The sequence below is a fragment of the Pipistrellus kuhlii genome, unplaced genomic scaffold, assembly GCF_014108245.1.
Source record: "Pipistrellus kuhlii isolate mPipKuh1 unplaced genomic scaffold, mPipKuh1.p scaffold_m20_p_9, whole genome shotgun sequence".
NCBI classification, from domain to species: Eukaryota; Metazoa; Chordata; class Mammalia; order Chiroptera; family Vespertilionidae; genus Pipistrellus; species Pipistrellus kuhlii.
Window position 1 is genome coordinate 16,922,919 of NW_023425595.1, and position 24,102 is coordinate 16,947,020.

A 24,102-nucleotide genomic window follows, 5' to 3' on the forward strand; every position below is an offset into this window, starting at 1 on the left:
ACAATTAGCAAAGGACTTTGATCACCATGCTCAATTGCCCTCCCAATTAGACATTCCCTTTGAATGTTCTACTTGTTTTCTGTAGAACTTTGCCTCAATTAGTCTGTTTTAATATTAAATAATGTTCTCTGCCGGACTCTGCGATTTGCCTTTTAAAGTTGTAGTTACCATTTCTTCACACAAGTTAAGTCTATGTGAACCGAGTAAATAAAGTTCTAACTGCAGACACATTTAACTAGAATAAACCTGGGAATCTGATAGAATGGGATATAAATTACAGTTTTTATTTAGATGGCAAAATGTGTTTGCAGTTAAATATTTCAGCTTTTATAAAAAAAAAAGCTTAGAATATTTTTTTCTTATTTTATTCTCCTTCTCAGTAAAATAAGAATTAAACATAGATTATATATCTAAACATAGTTTACCCTTACATTCCCCTCTTTCAGTAAAACAAGAATTAAACATAGATTATTAAACACTACTTAAATTCATATAGTTTAATTTATTGAGAAACTTCTAGGTACTAAAAGTACTTTAGAGAACAAAATAAACAAAGCCATTAGGGAGCTTATGTTCTTGTGGAGGAATGTTAATATTTAGAATATCATGCCGAGACCGGTTTGGCTCAGTGGATAGAGCGTCGGCTTGGGGACTGAAGGGACCCGGGTTTGATTCCAGTCAAGGGCATGTATCTTGGTTGCAGGCATATCCCCAGTAGGGGGTGTGTAAGAGGCAGCTGATCGATGACTCTCTCTCATCGATGTTTCTAGCTTTCTATCTCTCTCCCTTCCTCTCTGTACAAAATCAATAAAATATTTGGATAAAATATCATGTAGTATATAGTAGGAGATACATTTCGGGGGGGGGGGCAGGAGGTGAAAGAACAGAGTAGAAAGAAAGATTTGGAATGTGGTTGTCTGCAATTTAAGTTAGGTTAGTCAAAGAAGATCACACTTGAGAAGACTTGAAAAGGTGATTTAGTTACTAACATTATTCCAATAATGTAATTATTAATATGCTATACCATCATTTAAAAAAATGCTATAGCTAAAAACTAGAGAAATTAGTTATATCCAAAATCATAAGATGGCTTAGTGAGAAGGGAGACAAAAACTTTGGTCTTTTGTTGCAGATAAAAGGATGTTTTCAACTATGTCACAAAGGTGTGGGGAACAAATATCTTTCTAGTATGTGAATTAAATTCAAATGTCAACTCATGGATGTTCTAAATCCTCCAGCCTTCCCAGATAACTATTATTTATTTATTTATTTATTTATTTATTTATTTATTCCTCACCTGAGGATGTTTTTGTTGATTTTTAGAAAGAGAGGGAGAAAGAGAGAGAGAGGGACATTGACATGAGAGACACATCAATTGCTTGCCTGTGTTGTACAGGCCTGGACTGGGATAGAACCCACAACCTAGGCATTTGTCCTGACTGGGAATGGAATCTGCAACCTCTTTTTGGTGTATGGATGATGCTCCAACCAAATGAGCCACTTGGACAGGACAAACCTTTTTTTAGTATCAGAAACAGGGAGAGGGAGGGGGGGGGAGAGGGTGAGAGTAGAGAGAGAGAGGGTGAGAGGAGAGAGAGAGAGAAGGAAGGTTTTGAGAAATGTCACTGCTACCAGCCAGATTCGTGTACCATTTCCTTGTCTTTGTTCTTACGCCAAGTTCCAGCACCATTCCCACAGGATTTAAAAAGAAAAAAAGAAAGCCTGTTATCTATAAGTGGAGTTTCATTGTCTTTGCCACTTGGTCCTCAGACCTACCCTTTCTATATCCATAAAAGTGCCAGCCAATCAAGAGACCTCTACTATGTGTCATGTCCTTTGCAGTTCCAAGGAGAAGCAGAATCTGTGGATTTTCTGTTTTGTTTATTTTTGTTATTTTGTGTGTGTGTGTGTGTGTGTGTGTGTTTCTTTCATGATATAACTCTTGGATATGGTCCATTTTCATGTCTTCATAAGCAGAAATAAGCATTATATAGAATTATCTTCTTCAAAATAGGAATTATTCAATATACCTCGGGAGGCAAAAATGGCTATAGTCGTTTTGCAGTTTGATACAAAGCAGTAATTCCTGTTCCACTATAACTTGGCGTCACCAGCTTGTGTCCTAGGGACTTGTTAGATAGGCATGCTTGTTGAGAGAAGCACTCTGTGGGAGGACCATTTTCTCAGATGTAAACCACTTAACTCACATTGTGAGGAGTTCTTGGAGAACATTCCCTCCTTGATAATGTCCACAGGAGGGGGAAAAAATTCATCATGTGAAATTATTAGATTAGCCTCTCTGAGCACACTTTTGATCTTGCCACTTCCTTGTTTAAAATCAAAACCAAACCAAATAACATCCATTTACCTTACTACTCTACTCTGCTTCCACTGGACAGCCAAGGCCCATCCTAGTATATTTTCCTCCTTCCTATCCCAGGCCCAAATAAACACGGTATGCATTGTATGGTATTAGCAACATCGTATCTTTTTTTTTTTTTTTTTTTTTTTTTTTTTTTTTTTTTTTTTTTTTTGGATGCTCTATCCTTGCAGGTTCCTCCTGTTGGTAGCATTCCATATCCTCAAACTCCCTTCCTCTTTTCCAATATAATTTACTTGCTCTGTGCACCCTGCAGTACTCTTTTACTCTACAGAAACTTTTAATGAAAATTCTAAATCTAACCTACTTAATAGGGGAGTGTGTATGTGGCAGGTGTAACAACCTTACACTAAAGGAATAAAGTGTTGATGATGGCATTTGTGGCACCTGCAAGAGGGTGTAAGAAATATTGGAGTTTCCTCAAGCTAAAGAAGCATGTTTTCCCTTCCTCCCCACCCCCCCTCATGTTAATATTTCTGTTGTAGGGATGTGCTTTCTAGTTGATGTAGAATTGAATGTATTGGTTCTTTGGTTTTCCCTGAAAAGTTATTAATGAAGTTGATGTTATGCCTTATAATCAGCAAAAACCTTGCATAGAGTGAGCTTTTATAAGAAAGAGGAAGAGAGTTTGAAGACATGGAATTCTACCAATATTCTCTTTTATGCCTTTACTTCAAAGGGTAAAAAATAAAAAATAAGTGAGAGTGAAATGAATACATTGATGCAATGCCTTATAATCAGCAAAATGTTGCAAGCAGAGGCAGACATTTCCTTCACATCCCAAACAATTAACCACTCTGCTTCCCCAGTGTTTTGAAATCCAAGACTAACGAAATTCAGGTAGATGCAGGTTAACTAAAAACAATGAGCAGTACTCATTTGCTCTGCGACTTCAAGCTCCTGGTATTTAACCTGGGAGTATCACTGATGTAATAATAGTGCCTGGAATTAATATTCACCTAATTGTGCAAGTTGTTTATGTGCCTTGTGGATTCAATACTAATACTTAGGTGGTGTTTAAAATAGTCAAGCTTCTGAAAGCCAGAATTTTGATTTTCTGCTGAGATCATTACCAACAAAAACCTGTTATACAACTGGAATACCTTATGATGAAAGTAATGAAAAGCTTTAGGTTAAGGTAAAACTATTAAAGACCTCCTTTTCCTTAACCCAGATCATATCAACTCTGCAAACTTACATACAGCTCTTGGCAAAGGTTTTGCATGTTTATTTGTAGCACATTTCAGCCATCAAAGATTTCTGTGGCCTAATTTAAATTCATGGAGCAAATAGGGAGTAAAGACAGTATCTAGACTAAACAAATAATCAAAGGTTTATTCAGTTACCTGGATCTCAAAAGCAAAAATAGAAATTTTTTATGTTTGATAGGAAATGTTTCTGGCCTTGGGCATAATCAGTATTTTTTCTCTCTTCTTTTTCTTTTTAAATTATTGTTTTAATTTTCTACAATAGCTGTTATTCATTACACTCTATTGACCAGGACTTGTACCTGTAACTTCAATGAGTTAGTTATCTATATAGCTGACCAACTCATACAGATATACATATAGAGATTTTTTAAAATAGGTGAGGGTACTTACAGATTACAAAAGTGAGTACCAAGGAAGGTTGCATCCTACAGGAGTTGGGTGGGGGAGCAAGAAGGGTGAGTCAGGAAAGGCTTTCAGAAGCACAGGAGGCATGAACTAGATTTTGTGGCACTGATAGGCTTTGCTGATGTGGGACTGGGAAAGACCTCTGAGAAGGAAAGCGAAGCAGAAACAACATTGAGCAATTGCCACCAACTGCTTGCTGGGGGGTACTTTAGAGCAATCAACAGAGTTTATCAACAGAGCAGAAACAAGTACTGGTGACTGGATTTCCACCTTCTCTCATTTGTCTTGGCCCTAATTCTAACTAAGCCTTTAGGTACAAGTACTGTAAATTGGTCAAAATGAAGGAGAGATGGAGAAGATCAAGCTGAGGACTACAAACAATTTATAAATTTTTGGTAAGTCTATTTTTTGAAGCCTAGGCTCAAGAGGGAATCAACTGTTAAGTTCAGTATGCTTTCCAGTAAGTCAATAAGGTAAATATTATTTTTTCATTTTAAAGATCAGATAAAAAAAAAGAAAGAGGAAATTTGAGACACGTAAAGACTCATAATAACCCTGTAGGAGCATTATTCCCTTGATCATATGAGTTTCACAAAGGTTAAATGATTTGTTAACACCACCACAGCTCACTGAAGCTTCAGCAGACTTGAGCAAAGGTCTCCTGATTCCTTGGTCTTTGCTCCTTTCCCTCCACACTCATTGCCTCAGGCAAATGCAGGTTCACATCTTCCACCCTTCCTCACTCAGGACTAAGACACCACTGAGGGGGTTGTGTTTGCATTTTACAGATTCCATTTGCCTAATTTAAAATGCTGAGGTAGTCAACCTGTATCACCTCTGTTTCCCAGTAATGTTTAACCTTAAGGTTTTTTTTAAAATCTAGGAGATAAAAGAACATGTTATCTGGCAAGTCCACTCCACCTCCAATTCCCCACCCCCACCTCCCACTTGGTTATTAATTTCAGAACACATCTGAATTCTTTCTTTGTGGCATTTGCTTGAGTGGAAGAACAGACAGCTCCAGGTCAGGAGCAGATTTCAAGTTCTCATCTGTTGGTGCCAACGCCATTACCAGATTCCTCTCTGTAGTCAACCTTTGAGATCTTCCCTGAGTGCAACTTGGTATCTGAAGATCCACAAAGGTCATTGTTCTCTTCACAAAATCAGTCTGCTCTTTCAGCAAAGCATCTGCTGTTCTGAGCTTTGCTGCTGGAAGCAACTTTTCCCTGAGATCTGGTCGAAAGCAATTCTCAGGTGTCCAACTTCCCAGCATGGAGGTGAAGAACTTTGCGGCTTGGGATTATGTCGTATTTGCAGCCCTTTTTATCATTTCTTCTGGAATCGGGGTGTTCTTTGCTATTAAGGAGAGAAAGAAGGCGACTTCAAGGGAGTTCCTCGTTGGGGGAAGACAAATGAGCTGTGGTCCCGTGGCATTGTCTCTGACAGCCAGCTTCATGTCAGCTGTCACTGTCCTGGGGGCCCCTTCCGAGGTCTACCGCTTTGGGGCCTCCTTCACACTCTTCTTCATTGCGTATACTTTTGTCATCATCTTCACATCAGAGCTCTTTCTGCCTGTGTTCTACAGATCTGGCATCACCAGCACTTATGAGGTAAGACAACTCTCCCCCTATTCTTTGTTTTGGGAGGAGGCGCTATTTTCTCTCCACTTGATCACTCTTTTGTTGTTTTTGCTTTTTCCCCCTCTAATAATACACGCCTTCTTAACGATAATCTGTGGTAATTGAAATATACTCATTTATTTTTAGGAAAAAATATTACAATGCTATTGGGGAAAGCTTAAGCTTTGGATACAGACATACCTGTCCTTTTTTCTAGAGTACGAAGTCATAGAGCCAACCCTAGGACGATATTTCAATGATTAAATGAGAACCTGTGTATGACTACTGAATGCATTGCCTAACTTTTAAGAGCTTCTCAATGAGAGAGCTAAAGTTATTATTTATATTATTATTAACGTATTCTGTGTGTTATGAATGTTGTCATTTTCCACAAGTAAACAGATAATACAGGTGAATGATTGTATAGTGAGTCAAGCCTACTGTGAACCCAATTTGTCTGTATCTCTTTCCATAAGATAGTAGAGTTGAGCACTCTACTACAAATTATTACTATGCTCCAGTTTTTAGTGGGGAAATGATAATGTTTTTAAAAATTAGAGAATATTTTAATGAGAAAGAATTGCTCAATTATACAAATGTGGGGATTATTTTAATAAGAAGAGGTAGTCATGTTTTGACTTTGCAATAATTCTTAAGAAAAATATGGAGATAAAAATTGATTTTGTACCTCTAATATTTGTGATAAATATTAGTTTTTATGAGGAAAAAGTGTTTATTTTCTTTATCAAACATCCTTACTAAGTCACAGCAGAGGACTCTTAACAGAAGAGAAATGTTTTTCTTTTTTGTGTGTGTTTTTATAAATTTTGTAAGCGAAATGATTATTAAATTAGTATAGAAATAGAAAAATATTTACAATATTAGTGCCTCCATGGGACAAACATGGGTTGAAGAAGCTGATTACTTCTTATTTTAAAATATATTTACATATGGGAATTGCCTATACGGTTTTAGTATATAAAATTAATTTATAAAGTTTGTTGCCCTCTACATCTTTTTTTAATTCTCTAATAGTAAGAAATCAAAGTTATGCAAAGTACATATGGAGTTATTTTGGGATTGTCTTTTGCTCTATAAGAACTGGCATAGGAATTAAAAGTATGGACTCCAGATTCAAGTCTATTTGGCTTTGAATGCTAGCTGGCTCTGCCATGATTTTGGGAAAATGACTTAATTTCTCTGTACTTGATTTTTACATATGTGAAATCGTGATGATGAAATCACTTATTTCGAAGGACATCTCTGAGGAGTAAATGCAAAACCTTTTTTTATTATTATTTTTTTCCCAATTATAGTTGACATTCATATGCAAATACTTTTAATACATCCTGGCAAACAGTAAATGCTACATAAAAGTTTTGTATTATTATTGTTGTTGGCACTGTCCCCATATTTATATTATGATTTAGTCTATCTATTGAAGCTTGAATTTGTTTCTTTGTTCATCATCCATTCCCTGTCCCATAAATATTCTTTCTGGGATCTTTTAAAGCACTAAATATGGGAGGGGATAGAGTCTTTTCCCCCAGCTCTTGGCCTTGTGGTTTGTTTTGACCAACAGGATGTGGCAGAAATTATGTGTTTAGCTTAGGCTTCATTAGGCTCAAAGTTTCTGTCTTTGTTTTTCTGGATTGCTGTCTTGACACTGCTATAACAGGAAGCTGTTTAAGGTGGTCTAGCTTCTGGGGCATGAGTGGAAATACAGAGGGAAATAGAGACACCCTAGTCACCAGCCATGGCCAACTAACAACCAGAGGCTTCAGTGAGGCCATCTTGGACCTTCTCACCTGGCTGATCTTCCAGTTGATTCCAACCCCATGAGAGCTCAGGGAAAACAAGTAGAGGAATCACTCAACAGATCTTCAAAATTATGAGAAATAATAAATCCTTTATTTTTAAGCCCATGAGTTTTGGGGTGGTTATTAGATGGCAGAAGCCAATTAATTTAAACGCTTTGATATACAGTGGGATTTCAAGACTAAGATATGCCATCTGTGCTACTTTATCACCATCCTGTCCCTTGTCAAAGCATAAGGAATTGTTCTCACCCTCAAGTTATATATTAGGTTCCACTCATTTGCAATATTATACATTTTCATTATCTACACTTAGTTTATAATTAGTCTCATCATGCTGTCTCCACTTTAATTTATGTTATTTTTTTCTCTTTTTAATCACAAGCTAATAAATCCAGTTTATTATTATTTATATCTAACACTAGTTTAGAGGCTGGTGTCTGGTCTACATACTTTCTCATTTTTCTTGGACTTATTAAACTAAATGACTTCTAAACTCCTTTCTCTTCAATTCAAACTTTTTTGTTGTAAGAATACACAGGATATTACTTTTGAATATCTTCTTTTATAGTGGTTTTAAGCATTATAGATGACTTTTTTTGTAAATTTATTTCCTTTTTAGTTCTCTTTAAGTTAAATTCTGGAACCATAGCACTTATATTTAAATTATGAGAAATTAGATGGACAGGTATATGATATCACTATTGAATCTTATTTTAGCATAGTAAATGATATTATAAAATCTTTGTTGTGAAATAGATATTTAGGGTCTGATAGGGTCTTAACCAATGTTATGAAGCCTTTTAGGTCATTGTAAGAATTGATTTTTACTGTGATATGGGACATTGCCATGATTGGGCAAAGGAGTGGGATGATGGGATTTGTATTTTGAGTGTTACACTACCTTGATATTGAGAATGATTATAGGGTTTTTAACTGCTGAACCTATTTATAGGGGGTCTAATTGGTAGGGTATTGCTATAATCTAGACAAAAGATGATGGTATTATAGTGGCAGCAGAGGAGAAAATGCAAATAACTGTGTTTTGAAATTGTGAGTAGGCCCCATGATTATTTTATAAACTGGATGTAGACAGTGAGAGAAAGTGAGGAGTAACCATGCTCCATGTTATATGGGCTTGAACCAACATGGAAAATTGACTTGCTATTTCCTGAGATGGAAAAGAATGTGACTAAATCAGGTTTTGGGTTTTGAAAATAATCAAACATTATGTTAAATGTTACCTATGCAAACCCAAAGCATGCCACTTTTTTTTGTTGAACTTCCATTTTACTTTTAACTGCAGTAATAGCTATGACACAGCAAAATGGCCATTTAATGCTCTGAAAAAGTCAATGCCTTCTTTCATATGTGAAATTATACAGTTGGAACAGTCTCTCTTATTTCGCTGATGAGAAACCAGATGCTTAGGACAATAAGTGAGATAGTGGCAAAGTTCAAAGTAGAATTCAAGGAATCTTTTCATTTATTTAGGATTTTTCCCCCCCATATATCTTTTTCTCCATACCATATTTATAGCTTTACTGAGATAAGAAAAGAATGGATCAGACAATAAAAGGTTTGGAATATAAAGCATCCACAATGCAGAATAAAGATTTTAAGAAAAAGAGGGACATAAGCAGAGTTCTATTAAGAGAAGCAATGTGGCTGATAGAATGGTGGGAAGGATTGAAATTCAGGTCAGTTATGAAGCTACTACTCTAGTCTGTAAAAGATGAAATAAAGGCCTGAAGTGAATTTTGGAGCAATAGGAGCATAAAAGGTGATGATGGCTTTAGTATATCCAGTAGGAAAATCCTGAGTAGCAAGCCAGAATGCTCATTTTCTTTTTTCTTTTTAAGCAACCTATTTATCTTCCCTGACTATCTTGAGAAGCTTGAACAGGTATTAAGCTTTGATATATATTTGACTTTAAAGAATCCATATTCTTTCTTGTTCTGCCATGTATATAGCATAAAAACACACATGATAAATCCAAAGCACTGAACTCAAAGGAATAACAACAACAAAAAAGAAACTTCTCTATGTAAGACTCACTGACTCTTTGCACGTTCTTTATTCTCTCTAGTACTTACAACTACGATTCAACAAAGGAGTTCGCTATGCAGCAACAGTCATCTACATTGTGCAGACGGTAAGGATAAGGGCAGCTACAAATGTGGAATTGTGGGTGACAAGATACAGGTTAGTCTATTTCTGGGCATAGTTAACTCAATTAAGAGAGAAATTTGATACTAGGAAGAAACTAATTTCTTTTAAGGTTAACTCTTTTGAGATATGTGATTACATCTAGTTATCCATTGCATATACCCCATATATACATACAAATAATAGCAAACCAATATATATATGAACATCAAAGAAAAAGCAAAGCATTTTCTTAATATTTACTTCAACTATTTTTTTAAATCTATATACATTGCTTTGGATATGAAGATATGAAATGGTCTGTTAGCTGATTAAGGAAAAATCTAGTTAACTGAGTTGAGTCAGAAATACTCGTTTTGTTGAAAATTATTTGAAGACAATATTTCCAAACCAATACTCCCACTTTCCCCTTCTGGACTCCTCTCTCCCCTCCCAGGCTCTGGGGAGCCCTCATGCAGCCTCAGTTTGCACGTGGCACACCTTTGGTGAGTTTCGTGCTACTCACCAACCATGTTCTGCTGAAAGATAACCTTCTTCCTGTTTCTTAATCAAAAGTCCTGTTCACACAGGCTGAAGGATTTGAGAGAAATAAAAGGATGAAAAGAATGATCTATGATCTGTTCATAGGTGTTTACCTTTTAAAGCCCTCACATAAATCTCTAACTGGTGAAATTTCATTTAAAATGAAATGGCACTGCACCCACTTGCATCAGCGCAGTGGTCGCAGTTCTGGGAGTTAGGACCCACATCATTAGTCTTCTCTGCACAGTACTTCCTCCTCACAGATGCTTTCCATCTTCCTAAAATCCATACTTTACAAACTGCTAAAACACATTTGTGTCATTGTGATATGTGTATGAGGGGAGAGGGGAAGACAAGGAGAGGGAGAGAGGGAGACTGAATAAAAAACTTAACTTGAAGCCCATTTTTCTACCCTTTAGAAACACACCGGATCTTGCTATAAAATACCCAAATTTGCAACAATCTTAAGAAGCCGAACCCTATTATTCCTCCACCTAACACATATACCCCTTCTGCAGACAAGTTACAGTGGTCAGCAACTTTCAAATTAGAGGGGATGGGAATGAAATGCTTGATGAACAAGTTGAAGGAAATTGGTTTCTAAGGTCAATAAAAAACTTTCTAGGCAGCTTTCCTTTCCATTTCACCTCTCAGTGTTTACCTCATGCTTGTTTCTCCACCAGATTCTCTACACAGGAGTGGTGGTGTATGCTCCTGCTCTGGCTCTCAATCAAGGTGAGTTATCGACATTTCCTTGGGTACATTCCACTGCGGTTATGCCTGCATGCTGGCCTTGAGAAATACACGCAAAACATCTTGGTGAGGCATTCCTGTGTTTGGGGTGCCCTGAATACCGTGGGAGTCACAATATAAACCTCTCAAAGTTGAACATTGAAAGTAATGCAAACAATGAGTTACCTGATTTTGCTCACGTGGTCCAAAACACACAGTTTAATTAATTGTAATCACTATAATGATGGGAGCTTTGGTATTATACATGCACAACCTCTACGTAAGATCATCCATAATATGGGGTGATTTCTCAGTGGTTTCATAAAGCAGATAATCTGAGTATATAATAAGTGGTGCTTGTAGTAATTGCTTCAATACTTATTCTTGACCCTTTTTGAGAGAATAGAATCCCAGAAACAAAAAAGAAAAAGAAAGTGAAATCAACTTTATAATGGCATCCCTGATATTTGGAAGTTCTCAATATTCAATGTAATTATGCTATCTGCTTATATTCAGAAATATCAGTTCTGATATTTGGCTAATGTTTATTTGGTTTTAAAGTACTCAAAGTAACTTAAAAACAAAACAAAAGACAAATCATTGGTGCATATCAGAAGCTTCAGAATTTTAGGAAGAAAAAGTTGGCTTTTAACATTACATGAAATTTATGGACTCAATCAAAGTATAAGAATGTAATAAAATAATCTTTGTCAAAGTGAGAACATTCAAGAGAAAAAAACTCTAATTTGGTTTTCATTAGCCTACAAAGAACACTGACAAAAATATTGTTACTTTTTACTTGTAAAGCTTATTCTTTTGCTTTTCTCAGAAAAACTTCTTTCAATATTCTTTCTCCTTTTGTAGTGACTGGGTTTGATCTCTGGGGGTCTGTGTTTGCAACAGGAATTGTTTGCACATTCTACTGCACTCTGGTAAGTATCTAGCTTCGTAAAGGGATTTAGCGCTATCTCCTAACACGGGATAAGGGCAATCTCCAGCAGCAGCACATCTAAATATAGAAATTGCTCTTCTAAAATTTAGTAGAAGTATGCTGGCTTATCTGTTGCAGTTTCTGAGGTAAGTGCTGATGTTTTACTTAAAACTATTTTTGGTATCAACCATTCGTGGAATTTAAGCTCTGAGCTCTTTTGAAAAAGCCACAGCTAAGAGGAGATTTAATGAATAAAGTACCTCGTTGATTAAGTGACCAAATGCAATTTCTTTTTAATTTTTAGTACTTTTTATTGATTTCAGAGAAGGGAGAAGCAGAGAGAGATAGAAACATCAATGATGAGAAAGAACCATTGATTGGCTGCCTCCTGAATGCCCCCTATTGGGGGGTGAGCCTACAACAGGGGAAAGAGCCCTTGACCAAAATCGAACCCGGGATCCTTCAGTCCACAGGCCCATGCTCTATCCACTGAGCCAAACTGTTTAGGGCCCAAACTTAATTTCTGAGAAAAATATAAATTACTCAATTATAATGATTATAAACCATGGTTAGAGTTTATAATTCACTGTGTAATGGTTGAGAAATACAAAATGCATGCATGTATGAGTAAGCAAGAATGGCTGGTATTTTATAAACCTGAGCATGCCACAGCTTGCTTTTATCTCTTATTTGTGGAGCTACTATGATAACATTTAACATTTAGCTAATCAAGAAACCTGGTTGTGATTGGCAACATTTATATAATTGCTATAATTCATTTAGTTCAACAAACTTTCACTGAGCACGTATTATTAGCTATGCCCTCCCTGCCATGGGAACCTTTTTTCTTCTAAGCCATTGACATCATTTACAGAGTCTATAAGTATCCAGCTAAGAATACAACAATGGGTCCTAGATAGCTGGATTCTCTTTCCTCCTTTTTTGTAGAGAACAATAAAGTACTTGTTATATCAATATTATCACATAGCAGGTCTACATGTATTTTGGCATTATGTACATACTACATACTCTTTTAAAATATATGATAAGAATATGCAACTTTTAAATTAGAAAGTATTATAGCTGTTCCCCTTTTCCCCTCCTATTGACCCCCTCCTCCCTGCTCCCTCTCTTTCCCCAGAATATGCTATTTTAAAATGCCCTTATCTGTCTTTTATCATATTTGCAGACCTCACCAGTTGTTTACACTACAAAGTTTCCATTCTGTTCTCTCTGCCTTCCATTCCAGACACACTTCTCCCTAAGTTAAAAATAGACTCATGCTCCTTAAGCATCTGGCTTTATCTGAGATTAGTTGCTCTGAGGTACCTGCCTATTTAGTGATGAGGAGATACGGTGATAGGGATGCTAAAGATTGACTTCTTAGCAACAGCAGTGGAACACAGAAAGAGTGGAATAACATATACAAAGCAGTGAAATAAAACAATTATCAACCTATAGTTGTGTATTAACAAAATGATATTTTAAGAGCTGACTGTCAAGAATCAAGAAAATTTACCACCACCCAGCCAGTGTTGCTCAGTGGTTGGGCATTGACCTATGAACCAGGAGGTCACGGTTCGATTCCCACTCAGGACACATGCAGAGGGTTGCAGGCTCTATCCCCAGTGTGGAGAGTGCAAAAATGAGCCAATCAATGATTCTCTCATCATTGATATTTCTAGCTCTTTCTCCTCTCCCTTCCCCTCTGAAATCAATAAAAATTTACTTAAAATAAAAATTCATGGCAAAATTTCAAGGGAACTCATTTAAAGAAAATGATCAAAGTGGGAAAATGGAATTAAAACAAAGCAAAACCTCAACTGATTTAAGCAAGAGAAGAAAAGAGAGAGAAACACACACACACACACTCACACACACAGAAAAAGTAGAACAAATAGAAACCAAAAAGATATCAGAAACAAGTCAGGATAGTTTAATCATCACAGTAAATTAAAATGAACTAACTGAACTACTAAATTGGTGTCAGTTCTTCCCTCTATCCTGCAAGCTTCTGGAAAATTAAAACATCCATTTCTTCATGCCACTTGACTGACCTAATTCTCCCCATTGTTTACAGGATCAAGCATAAGCTTCTTAGCCTAGTGTTGAAAGTCTTTCATTATGTGAATAAATCCACCCTTCTACTCTCTTCCTACCACACCTTTGTCCCTTCTCCACACTCTAGCCAGGTTAGCGGCTCCAGTGTCTAAATGATGGGTTCTCTAACACATTTGCTAAAGCATTTCACAGTCTCTTTACACTGATAGTCCCATGGTTGCATAGCCTATGACAACCAGGGAAGATATTAAAAGAATAAGAAGTGATTCCTGTCACCCAGGAGTATGCACTCTAGTAACATAAGCAGTGGTTGCAATCTAGTATAATAAATGCAACCTGGGAAAGTAAGCAACACAGGCTGATTGAATATTTAAGAGACACTCATGGTACAATGATGAAGCCTGTCATCTGTTCACAGAAGTTTTTGACACTATGGAGGAGTAAGAGGGGAAGGTAATTCTATTTTTTATTGTTAAAAATACCACATGTGTTCATGCTCATAGTGCTATTCGTTTTCAAAGCTTTTTTATTTTTATTTATTTATTTTTATATCTTTATTATTGAAAGTATTATGCATGTCCCTCCTTTCTTCCCATTAACCTCTTCTAGCCTGCCCCACCCCCAGTCTCAGGCCTTCAACACCCTATTGTCTGTGTCCATGGTTATGCACATATGAATACTGTACAAGTTTATTGGTTGATCTCTTCCTGCCCACCTACCCCTGCCTTCCACTTCATTCAATCTTTCCAAATTTGCTTGTTCCATCTTCACCATTTTTCTGAGGGACTTTATACCTAGGTAATTCCAGCAGCCTCTTTCTTTCCTGTTTTCTTCTGGTCCACATGCTCTCAATTAGATAAGTACATTAGAATCACTTGGGGATTGTTCAAAAAAACACTGAGGACTGATTTCTAACCCAGACCTCAATCTCTCCCCCCGCCTTCAGGGGATGGGGCTCAGACATTGTTTTTGTTTGTTTGTTTGTTTATTTGTTTTCAGTTTCTCCAAGTGACTAAAGAGGAGCCAGGTTTGATAATCACCTTTCTAACCTCTTGTCCAATCACACTGCATTAAATGCATCTTCCTGACACTCTAGTTTGCTCACCTCACTATTTGACCAGACGCCTGCTCTTAAAACTCCTTTCTTCATTAATATTCAGATTCTATCATTCCTTCCTAGTTCTTCTCTTCTTTCTAACTATTCTACCATCTTGGCTTTCCTAATTCTATTCACTGTCACTGCAAAAGAAAAGAAATCTCAGGTTGCACAAGTCAGACATGGATGATCATCCTCAATTTCCTCCCTTTCTCCTCACATGTATTCAAGTAATCACAAGCTATGTTGGTTTTACCTCCCAAATACCTTGTAATCCATGAGCTTCTATTTCTTCAATTTTAGTCATTTTGCACATGGACTACTAAAATAACTCTGAATTGGACTCTCAACTCCTCTTTTCCTGTGGTCCTTGCAATCTCTTGTCCACACAATCATCACTGCAACTACTGTGAAACAAGCAAAAGCTTTCATTATATAAATCTATTTCATATTCTTTTATTACTCTTGAGAAAACATTTAAGTGGCCTTGTCAAAATCTGGCCTCTAGCAGATTCAGCAACCTCCCTTTGGGAATTCTATATATTCTTCAATCTGTACATTCTAGCTGTCTTACTTCTTCAGGCAGCTTCTCCTTGCTTTACACATACTGCTCCCTCTCTTCATTGTCCTCTGTCCCTGATAAATTCCTACTCACTCTTCAGAATTTAGCCCTAATGACACTTTCACAAGACCAGGTCAGGACTCCCTGCTCTGTGCTTTAGTAGGAACCCTTCCTTTTTAATTGCATTTTCCACAATTTTAAGTAAAAGGTTACATTATTGTCTAGTATCTACTTCTCCCATTGGATCCTAACTCTGAAATTAAGGAAGAAATCTGTCTCTTCACCCCATGCTTAACATCATAGTTGTCAAATAAAAGAGGCTCAGCAACTATGCTGAAACAAAAAAAGGAGAAAAGGGAGGAAGGAAGGAAGGAAGGAAGGAAGAGAGGAAGGAAGGAAGGAAGGAAGAGAGAAGAAAGAAAAAAATATGGATCATATTTACAGCGGTGGAAGGTTGCAGGCTTCATGTTTAGAACTGTCACCCATTCTCTCCATTTCAGGGAGGCTTGAAGGCAGTGGTGTGGACAGATGCATTCCAGATGGTGGTCATGATTGTGGGCTTCTTAACAGTCCTCATTCAAGGATCGGCTCAAGCTGGTGGATTTCACAATGTGTTAGAGCAATCAAAAAATGGATCTCGACTAAATATAATTGAGTATGTCCAGTGCTATTTTTTCCATGTTTTATAAAGATTTAGTTCAATGACCCAATCCCCTTACAAAAATCTTTGTTCACTCACTTCTCTCTGCCTCGTAGCTTTGATGCCGATCCTCTCAGGCGGCACACTTTTTGGACCATCTCAGTGGGAGGAACTTTTACATGGCTCGGCATCTATGGAGTTAATCAGTCAACCATCCAGCGATGCATTTCTTGCAAAACAGAGAAGCATGCCAAGCTGTAAGTTGTGATTAAAGAGACATCTTTGTGTTTTCTCTGGCCTTATTGGGTACTCATTATATGCTTCCTAATGTTGTGTGTGTAGAAAAGAATCAGAAAACAAGATTTATTTACTCCTTTCAACAATATTTTGAAGCATGCATTACTATTTCCATCTCAGCAAGGAAGTGGTAGAGCTAGGGTTTGACCTTATTAGTCTGTCTACCTTTGTTCTCCATCATTTTCTGCCTCCATTTATTGAGAAATTACTAGGTTAAATTAGCTGTAGGTAGAGGGTGATGCCGAGGTAAACAGCATGTATTTCTTACAGTTTCTGTGATGAGTTGACCCTTATTACTGATTTGATTCAGCATGGATATACCTTTAACATTCCCAAGGAGACATTGATAAAGAAGACAACCCAAGGTAATGAGGCAGGTCAGAATGGGGCTCTCGGTGCTCTAAGTCCTGCCAGGATATCCTTACCAGGCCTACTCTCTCCGAAGGACTCCAGCAGGCAGATAGCTTGTCAAGCCTTTTCCAGGCCCTGCAAGCCACCCTCCCAGCCTGTACCCCTACTTCCCCCCCCCCCCCCCCCCCCCCCCCCCCCCCCCCCGCCAGCTCTCCAGTGGGGATCAAAGGAAGGTACACACTGATGCGAAACTGGTAGAAACAAACTAGCATAGCTTCTGAAAGATGCATTTCATCCTCATTGCTGCTGTCTAAGGTTCCAGACTCCCCTGACCCGCCAGAATACCCTCAACTTTTCTTAGAGTGAGAAAGAGTCACTGAATATTCCTGCAACTGATTTTAAAGTACTGTCAATGCACAGTTTCTTCTATAGACTGAAAAAAAGATAAAATTGCCTGGACATGGCTTACCATTTTGTGACTTGCATTCTAAAAGGTAATATATCGCTTTACATATTTCACACATTCTTGGCAGTGAAAGTATTATCTAGTGTTCCAGCAATTCACTAGTAAGATATTTATATCCTATGATAATAAATAGTATTAACAAATCCTCTACACACATGATTATCACTTTATCCAACAGCTGAATCTAAAAATGTATTTAAGATCAAATGTGTATTTGATCTTGATATTCATATAACATTAACAATCGTTTAAAATTCTGCTTTAAATTGAACTAGAATTGAAGGCATAGTTTCTCTGTTAGCACTACTAGTAGGAAGTGGTGCTCTGAGGGTAGGAGGAGTTGATGTAGGTTATCAGAACCCTTCCTAATACCATCCCATCTCCCAGCTAAGATGAGCACATCCAAGCACTGTCACTTATTTTCTATTCCCATTGCCTTTGTTTACTTTCTTTATATTTCTTATCACATCAAAAATAATCTCACTTATTTAATTGATGCCAGCAGTTATTGCTTGCCTCCAGTCCTAGAATATCCCATTCCGTAAGGGTGGTGTCTGTGTGCTCACTGCTCTATCCCAAGAACTCAGAAGAAGCTGGTACACAGATTTGCCTGGATGGAGGAATAGTGAGAGCACAACCAATGCAATTCATAAGTATCTGTCACCTTATGTATCAATTCTATCCCCAAAAGGCTCTCTCTAATTCAAACCTCAACCAACCAAAACAAACAAGTAAAACTCAAAGGTAAACATTGTTAGATTACTACCAAAGAAGCAATTTTTGAGGTAAGACCCTTTGCTAATGTAAATCATATAAAATAAAAAAATTTTCAATAAGATAATTATTTAACATATTTGCTAAATAAACTTAGCAAATTTATTCATAAATAAATACTTTGAAGGATTTTGTGAAAGTTGAGTGTAGCTGTACAACACAGGTTTTTAGGGGACTTTGAAATGAATGTGTGTCCTTACAGTTGAATGTGGATGGACTTAATTCCCTTCAAACAATGAGTGGTTCCAAGAAAATGCTCACTGTTGCTCTCCTGGTCCCTGCAACTAGAGACAGATTGAGATTTATTTTCTCAGACCAATGTAAGGTTAGCCTAACTTCAAGTCTCCTTTGAAATTAAGAAAATGAATAATTGATTTTCAAAGGCCAGTAACAAATGCAAAATAACCACAAATGCTGCAAAATTATATGCATACTTATCATTAAACATATCTGTGCATCACAGAATAAAACAAATAGCTCCAAAAAATATAGGTAAAATGACCTTGGGCTTTTCATACTTTCTATTATCTCTTTAAAAAACACTACAACTTTCATCTGAATTAATTTCTAAAGTGTGTATCTCCAAAACTTGTCTATGCCTACATTTATCTTCTTATCCCTCTGGAAGAAAATATGTTAAAATGTAAGTTGGCTTTTTGACAGTTTTGTTAATTGAGTGGAAAAAACATCACTTGAAGCTATATATGAGTGATTGTTGTGTGAAATTTCATCTAAGAAAATAGATCTCACACCACACATTGAGGTCTTGAAAAAAAAAACAACTCCCAATTTCCAAAGAAAATCCATCAAAAAGCTATTTCATTCAACTTTTGTAATCAGTCTAAAAAATGTAATGTACTCAAACACATAGAAAAGCAAAAATATAAGACATAATAATTCTTGAAGACTGTAGAATTTTATTTTTAAGCAAAAGGTGCCCCAAAGATTTACTGTGAGTGTTTGGTGATGACCTTCCCAATGATATAGCATAGTGGCTACCAATAGGCCCATTTGTTCTTTTTTAGGGCCTTGTACTTCAACCTGGTGGGTCTCTGGATTATTCTGGTGTGTGCTGTTTTCTCTGGGTTGATCATGTATGTCTACTTCAAAGACTGTGACCCTTGGACTTCTGGCATTATCTCAGCCCCAGACCAGGTAGGCACATGTTCCCTTGAGCCTGTGGCAATGGCAGAAATAAGCCTGTTTCTAACCATTGGTAGGTAATGTGAAGTCTTTCTCCCTTCTCCTCCTCCTCCTCCTCCTCCTCCTCCTCCTCCTCCTCCTCCTCCTCCTTCTCCTCCTTCTTCTTCTATTGTTTGAATCATTACAATTAGTAGTACATATATCTCCTTCCCCTCCCCCCACATCTCCCCCCAGCTACCCCTACCCCCCCCCCGCATATGCCTTCATCTGCCCTCCCCCTCCCTGACCCCCCAGTGTCTTGTATCCATTGGTTATGTTTATATGCATGCATACAAGTCCTTCAGTTGATCTCTTACAACCCCCATGGGTTTTTCTCTTTTTCACCTGGATCTATAGCCACTTTTCACACCCCAAAAACTAGATGTATTTCCTCTCCTCTTGGGTGATATTACCACATATGAGGTTCTAATATAAAGGAATAAACATGTAAAAAGAATGTACCTCACCTTGCCCTTAAAGACAAGCCATAGACTAGGACAAGGCTGAAGAGAGGAAGAAGGTGGGATTAACGAACGGGTTTGGTTGTCAATGCTACCAAAAGGTTGTGGGTTCAATTCCCAGGCAGGGAACATGTCTAGATTGCAGGTTCAGTTCTGGCTAGGGCATGTGTGGGAAGCAACAGTTTTATGTTTCTCTCTCTCTTTCTCATTCTCTCCCCCTTCCTCTCTCTGAAATCAATAAACATATCCTCAACTAAAGATTAAAAAATCATTTAAAAATGTTTTTTAAAACCTCCCTTTGTGGACAATATGACCCCCTATATATTCAACTGTCTTACTATATCCTATGGGTGCTGCTCTCTCACAAATCTAACTACAGAGTAGAACTGTAACACCTAGATTCTCTGAAGACCTGGGTATTGGTTTTTTGTTTTATTTTTAATATATTTTTATTAATTTCATAGAGAAAGGAAGAGGGAGAGAGAGATAGAAACACCAATGATGAGATAGAATCATAGATTGGCTGCTTCCTGCACACCCTCTACTGGGGATAGAGCCTCAATTGGGGCATGTTTCTGGGAACCGAACTGTGACCTCATAGTTCATAGGTCATCCCTCAACCACATGCCATCTGGTCTAAAGACCTGTTTTAAGCATTTGTTTCTAGGGTTTAATTGCTAACTTCAACAATAAACAGAAAACATCATACTTTTCGAAGAAAAAGAAAAAAAATTCAAGTTTATGAATCTTCCAATTTTTGTCCAGCCCGTTTTCCTAGTACTAACTGTCTCTTTTCTACTCCTTCCACACCCCTATAGCTGAACCTTAGGTCCATGGAGTTGGATGGATCATAACCCCATTTGCTAGTATGCAGCTACCTTAGTCCAGGCAACTCCTCTATTATTATTACTTCTGTTTGTTTTTTTTTTCACCTTCTTTTGTTAAAAGGCTATGTTCTCACATTTCAGTCAATTCTGATGAGACCACTAATCCTATCTTGTTTGCCTCCTCTTCAGCTGATGCCATACTTTGTCATGGAGATATTTGCCACAATGCCTGGGCTACCAGGACTTTTTGTGGCTTGTGCCTTCAGTGGAACTCTGAGGTTAGTGCTGTGATAATGATGGAGACTGTGAGGATGATAAGGGGATGGTGGTAGTAATCACTAGTATTTACTGAATACTTACTCTGTGCCAACTGCCCAGCTAAATGCTTTATTTGTATTTGCTCATTAGTTGCCACACTTTACATGTGACTGAAACTTAAAACTTATTATCATCAGTTTATAGATAAGAAACTGAAATTTAGCAAGGTAGCTAAAACTTACTCAAAGGGTCCTAGTAAACTGCAAGAGCAGATGTAAGCCTAGGTCTGAGCCTACACTAGACCTCTCTGGTTATTTTCTCAATCTTGTCTGGTGCCCATTCTCCCACAATTTCACATCACCTTATCACAAGGCAGCTCACTCGGTGGCATTTATCATTCAGCACATCTATCCTTTGCAATCTATTCTCCCCATTTTCAGTAGCACAGTCAGGCAGCTAATAACTCCCATCCTTCACAGGTAGACATTGTTCTAAATACAAAATTATTCACACATTTATTTAGACTCACAGTTTAGAAGGTTTATACCAGGTATTATACCAGACACAGTTGAAGACTGTGGGGATGGAGGGATACTGCACAGAAACAAGACTGACATTGCCCTCATATGGAGTTTGTATTCTCATTGACGTGGGAGATAGCCAATATGTAAGTGAACAAAATAAAGGAGATAAAGGAGATATAATTTGATAATGGCAGCTTAAAGGAAATAACAGAGTGATATCTGAGAGAGGTGAAGCCTGGGGGTTCTATTTTTAATAGGGTCTTTAGCGATCTCCCCTTTGAGTCAGTGACTTTTGTGTTGAGATCCAAAGCATGTGAAACAGCCAGCTATTGAAGAGCATGGGCAGGAACCTGTACAGGCAGGTAGAAGAGCAAATTCCAAAGTCCCTTCCCAACCCTCAAAGAGAAGCTGCATGGGATATTTTAGGAATGAAAAGAAGTGTTAAAGCACGAGAAACTGGGAGGAGAAGAGAGTAGACAGTGATGAGTCCGAAATGGAGAGCAGGCATCAGATCATGGAGAACCTTCATGAAATGGCAGAGTTGGCACTTCAAATGAAATGGGCAGGCATTAGAAGGTTTGAAGCAAGAGAGTGAGTGATGTCACACAGTTAAGACTCAGTTTTCCATGTGGGGAAGGGACTATAATAATAGCATGGGTGGTGCAAGTGAGTGACCTGTTAGGAGGCATTTGTCTTAATTCAGGTGAGAGAGGATAGTGACTTGGAGAAGGCAGGGGCAACTGTGTTAGGAGCAATGCTCTAAGACAGTAAGATAGTGTCAGTTCTTCCCTTTAAGCCACACCCACTGTCGTCCTCCACATGTAGACATTATTCTAAATATAAAATTATTCAGACAAATGGTGTAGAAGGTTAATTATGATGTCCCTTTATGAATCAGAGACTACGCTAGGGGAAAAAGTCTTATATCCTTTTCTGGAGCTCAAATGCAAAGAATAAATTACAGGATTGTTAAAGGCCAATTTGAACATAATTTATCAGGGTCAAAATTCTAGCAGTATCAGATCATAAAAGTAAAAATTTTATATTTTATATCTGAAACCTCTTGTCACAACTATGTTAATCGGTGTTAATGATTTCTTATTAACAAATCAGAACATTTTTTTATTTATGTGAACATATATACCTTTTAGTATACAAAAAGATCATATTTTATATACTGTTTCTTTTTTCAGAACATTTAAAAATATTTATTGAGTTTATTGGGGTGACAATGGTTAGTACAATTATATAGGTTCAAGTGTACTATTTTTGTTTATTTTGGCAAACTGTTATTTATTTTTGTTTTATTTTTTTAATGAAAAAATAAATTATTCTCCATCACAGGGGCTCCAGGGAATTTGTCAGGCCTATACCACACTCACTAGACACCTGCAAGGACCCACTGTCAGTGGAAAACTGTCTTTTATTAATTAAAAAATTTTAATGTTGATATTATTTCAGGTTATACCCTTCCCCCACCCTTTTCCTACCTCCACCCACCCTTTCTCTTCCTCTTTTGGCCCCAAACTATTGCCCTTTCTTTTTTTACAGCCAAGTAGTATTCCATGGTGTAAATGTACCATAGTTTTTAAAAAATATGTTTTTATTAATTTCAAAGAGGTAGAGAGAGAATCATTGACTGCCTCCTGCATGCCATCCACTGGGGATCGAACCCACAACCCAGGCATGTGCCCTGATCAGAATGAACTCTGACCTCCTGGTTCATGGGTCAACACTCAAGCACTGAGCCATACCAGCCGGACTACCACACCACAGCTTTTTTATCCACTCATCTACTAATGGGCACTTGGGCTGCCTCCGGAGCTTGGCTATTGTAAATAACACTGCATGAACATAAGGGTGCATATGTTCTTTCTGATTGATGTTTTAAATTTCTTTGGATATATTCCCAGAAGTTGTATCCCTGAGTCCAAAAGCAGTTCCATTTTTAATTTTTTGAGGACCTAGAACTACTCAAACTGAAATGAGTGGCTTTATTATTCTGCATTATCAAAGAAGAAAAAGTTTCAATTTTCTTTCATACCTTTGGTGCAGCTCTAGCAAGACTCCCAATGTGCAATAGAGGGTAACAAATTAACTACTCATGAACGTCCATGGAAAACTGAAAATAGTTTAATTCATCAGCTTGTTTCTGCTCCAGAACTTTGGCTTGTGGTTATGATTACTATGTGAATGTAATAGGGTTATTTATTCTCTGACTGATATATTCCTGGTCTCTATAAGGAATTCAATAAGATTCCTTGTTATTCCACAAAGGAAACCACAACTTTCAGGCCCTCTGTCACCTAAGTGAATTTTAGAATTCTGATTGGGAAGTCAGAGCCTTCATGAGTTTAGGTCTTTGGCTCCACCCCAGGCTTACCCTTTGTCTTTTACTCTCTTACGAATTACATGGGAGCCACTCTCATGGCTCCAGATTGTTGAATGCAAAAGAAGCTTTTTAGGAATTTAAATGGAATTTTCTTTTTGTTCTAAAACACCATTTTCCTAATTTGCATGGGTTTCTTCAGTGCTTCCCTTAACCATCAATTACTAAGAGGAGAATTTCCTAATTTCATATTGTTTCACTTGAAAGAGTTTTTACAATTGTTATCAATTACTTAATTGGTTGTTAAACTTCCCAGTGGCCAAATGATGTGGGAGATCTTTGTCTTTCTTGTTCACTATTGTATGCCTAGTACCCAGCATGAATAAACAGATGCATGAGTGATATTGATAAATGAATTAAATATTACTGAACGGCAAAGTGAACTGACATCTGGGCTAAGGTAGTCACCACTTCTTGCTTTAAATCCA

The 24,102-nt window shown here is 37.4% G+C and overlaps 1 protein-coding gene across 1 annotated transcript in view; it reads left to right on the forward strand.

Moving 5' to 3' along the window:
- Positions 1 to 4,931: 4,931 nt before the first annotated feature.
- Positions 4,932 to 24,102, forward strand: part of SLC5A12 (solute carrier family 5 member 12) — a 32,770-nt gene continuing 13,599 nt past the window's right edge. Inside the window, exons 1-8 of the mRNA XM_036427926.2 lie at positions 4,932 to 5,606; positions 9,522 to 9,587; positions 10,807 to 10,858; positions 11,720 to 11,787; positions 16,006 to 16,160; positions 16,262 to 16,402; positions 19,059 to 19,188; positions 20,693 to 20,781. Coding sequence (XP_036283819.1) covers positions 5,268 to 5,606; positions 9,522 to 9,587; positions 10,807 to 10,858; positions 11,720 to 11,787; positions 16,006 to 16,160; positions 16,262 to 16,402; positions 19,059 to 19,188; positions 20,693 to 20,781 — 1,040 coding nt within the window. The 5' untranslated portion in view covers positions 4,932 to 5,267. The remainder of the gene's footprint in view (positions 5,607 to 9,521; positions 9,588 to 10,806; positions 10,859 to 11,719; positions 11,788 to 16,005; positions 16,161 to 16,261; positions 16,403 to 19,058; positions 19,189 to 20,692; positions 20,782 to 24,102) is intronic.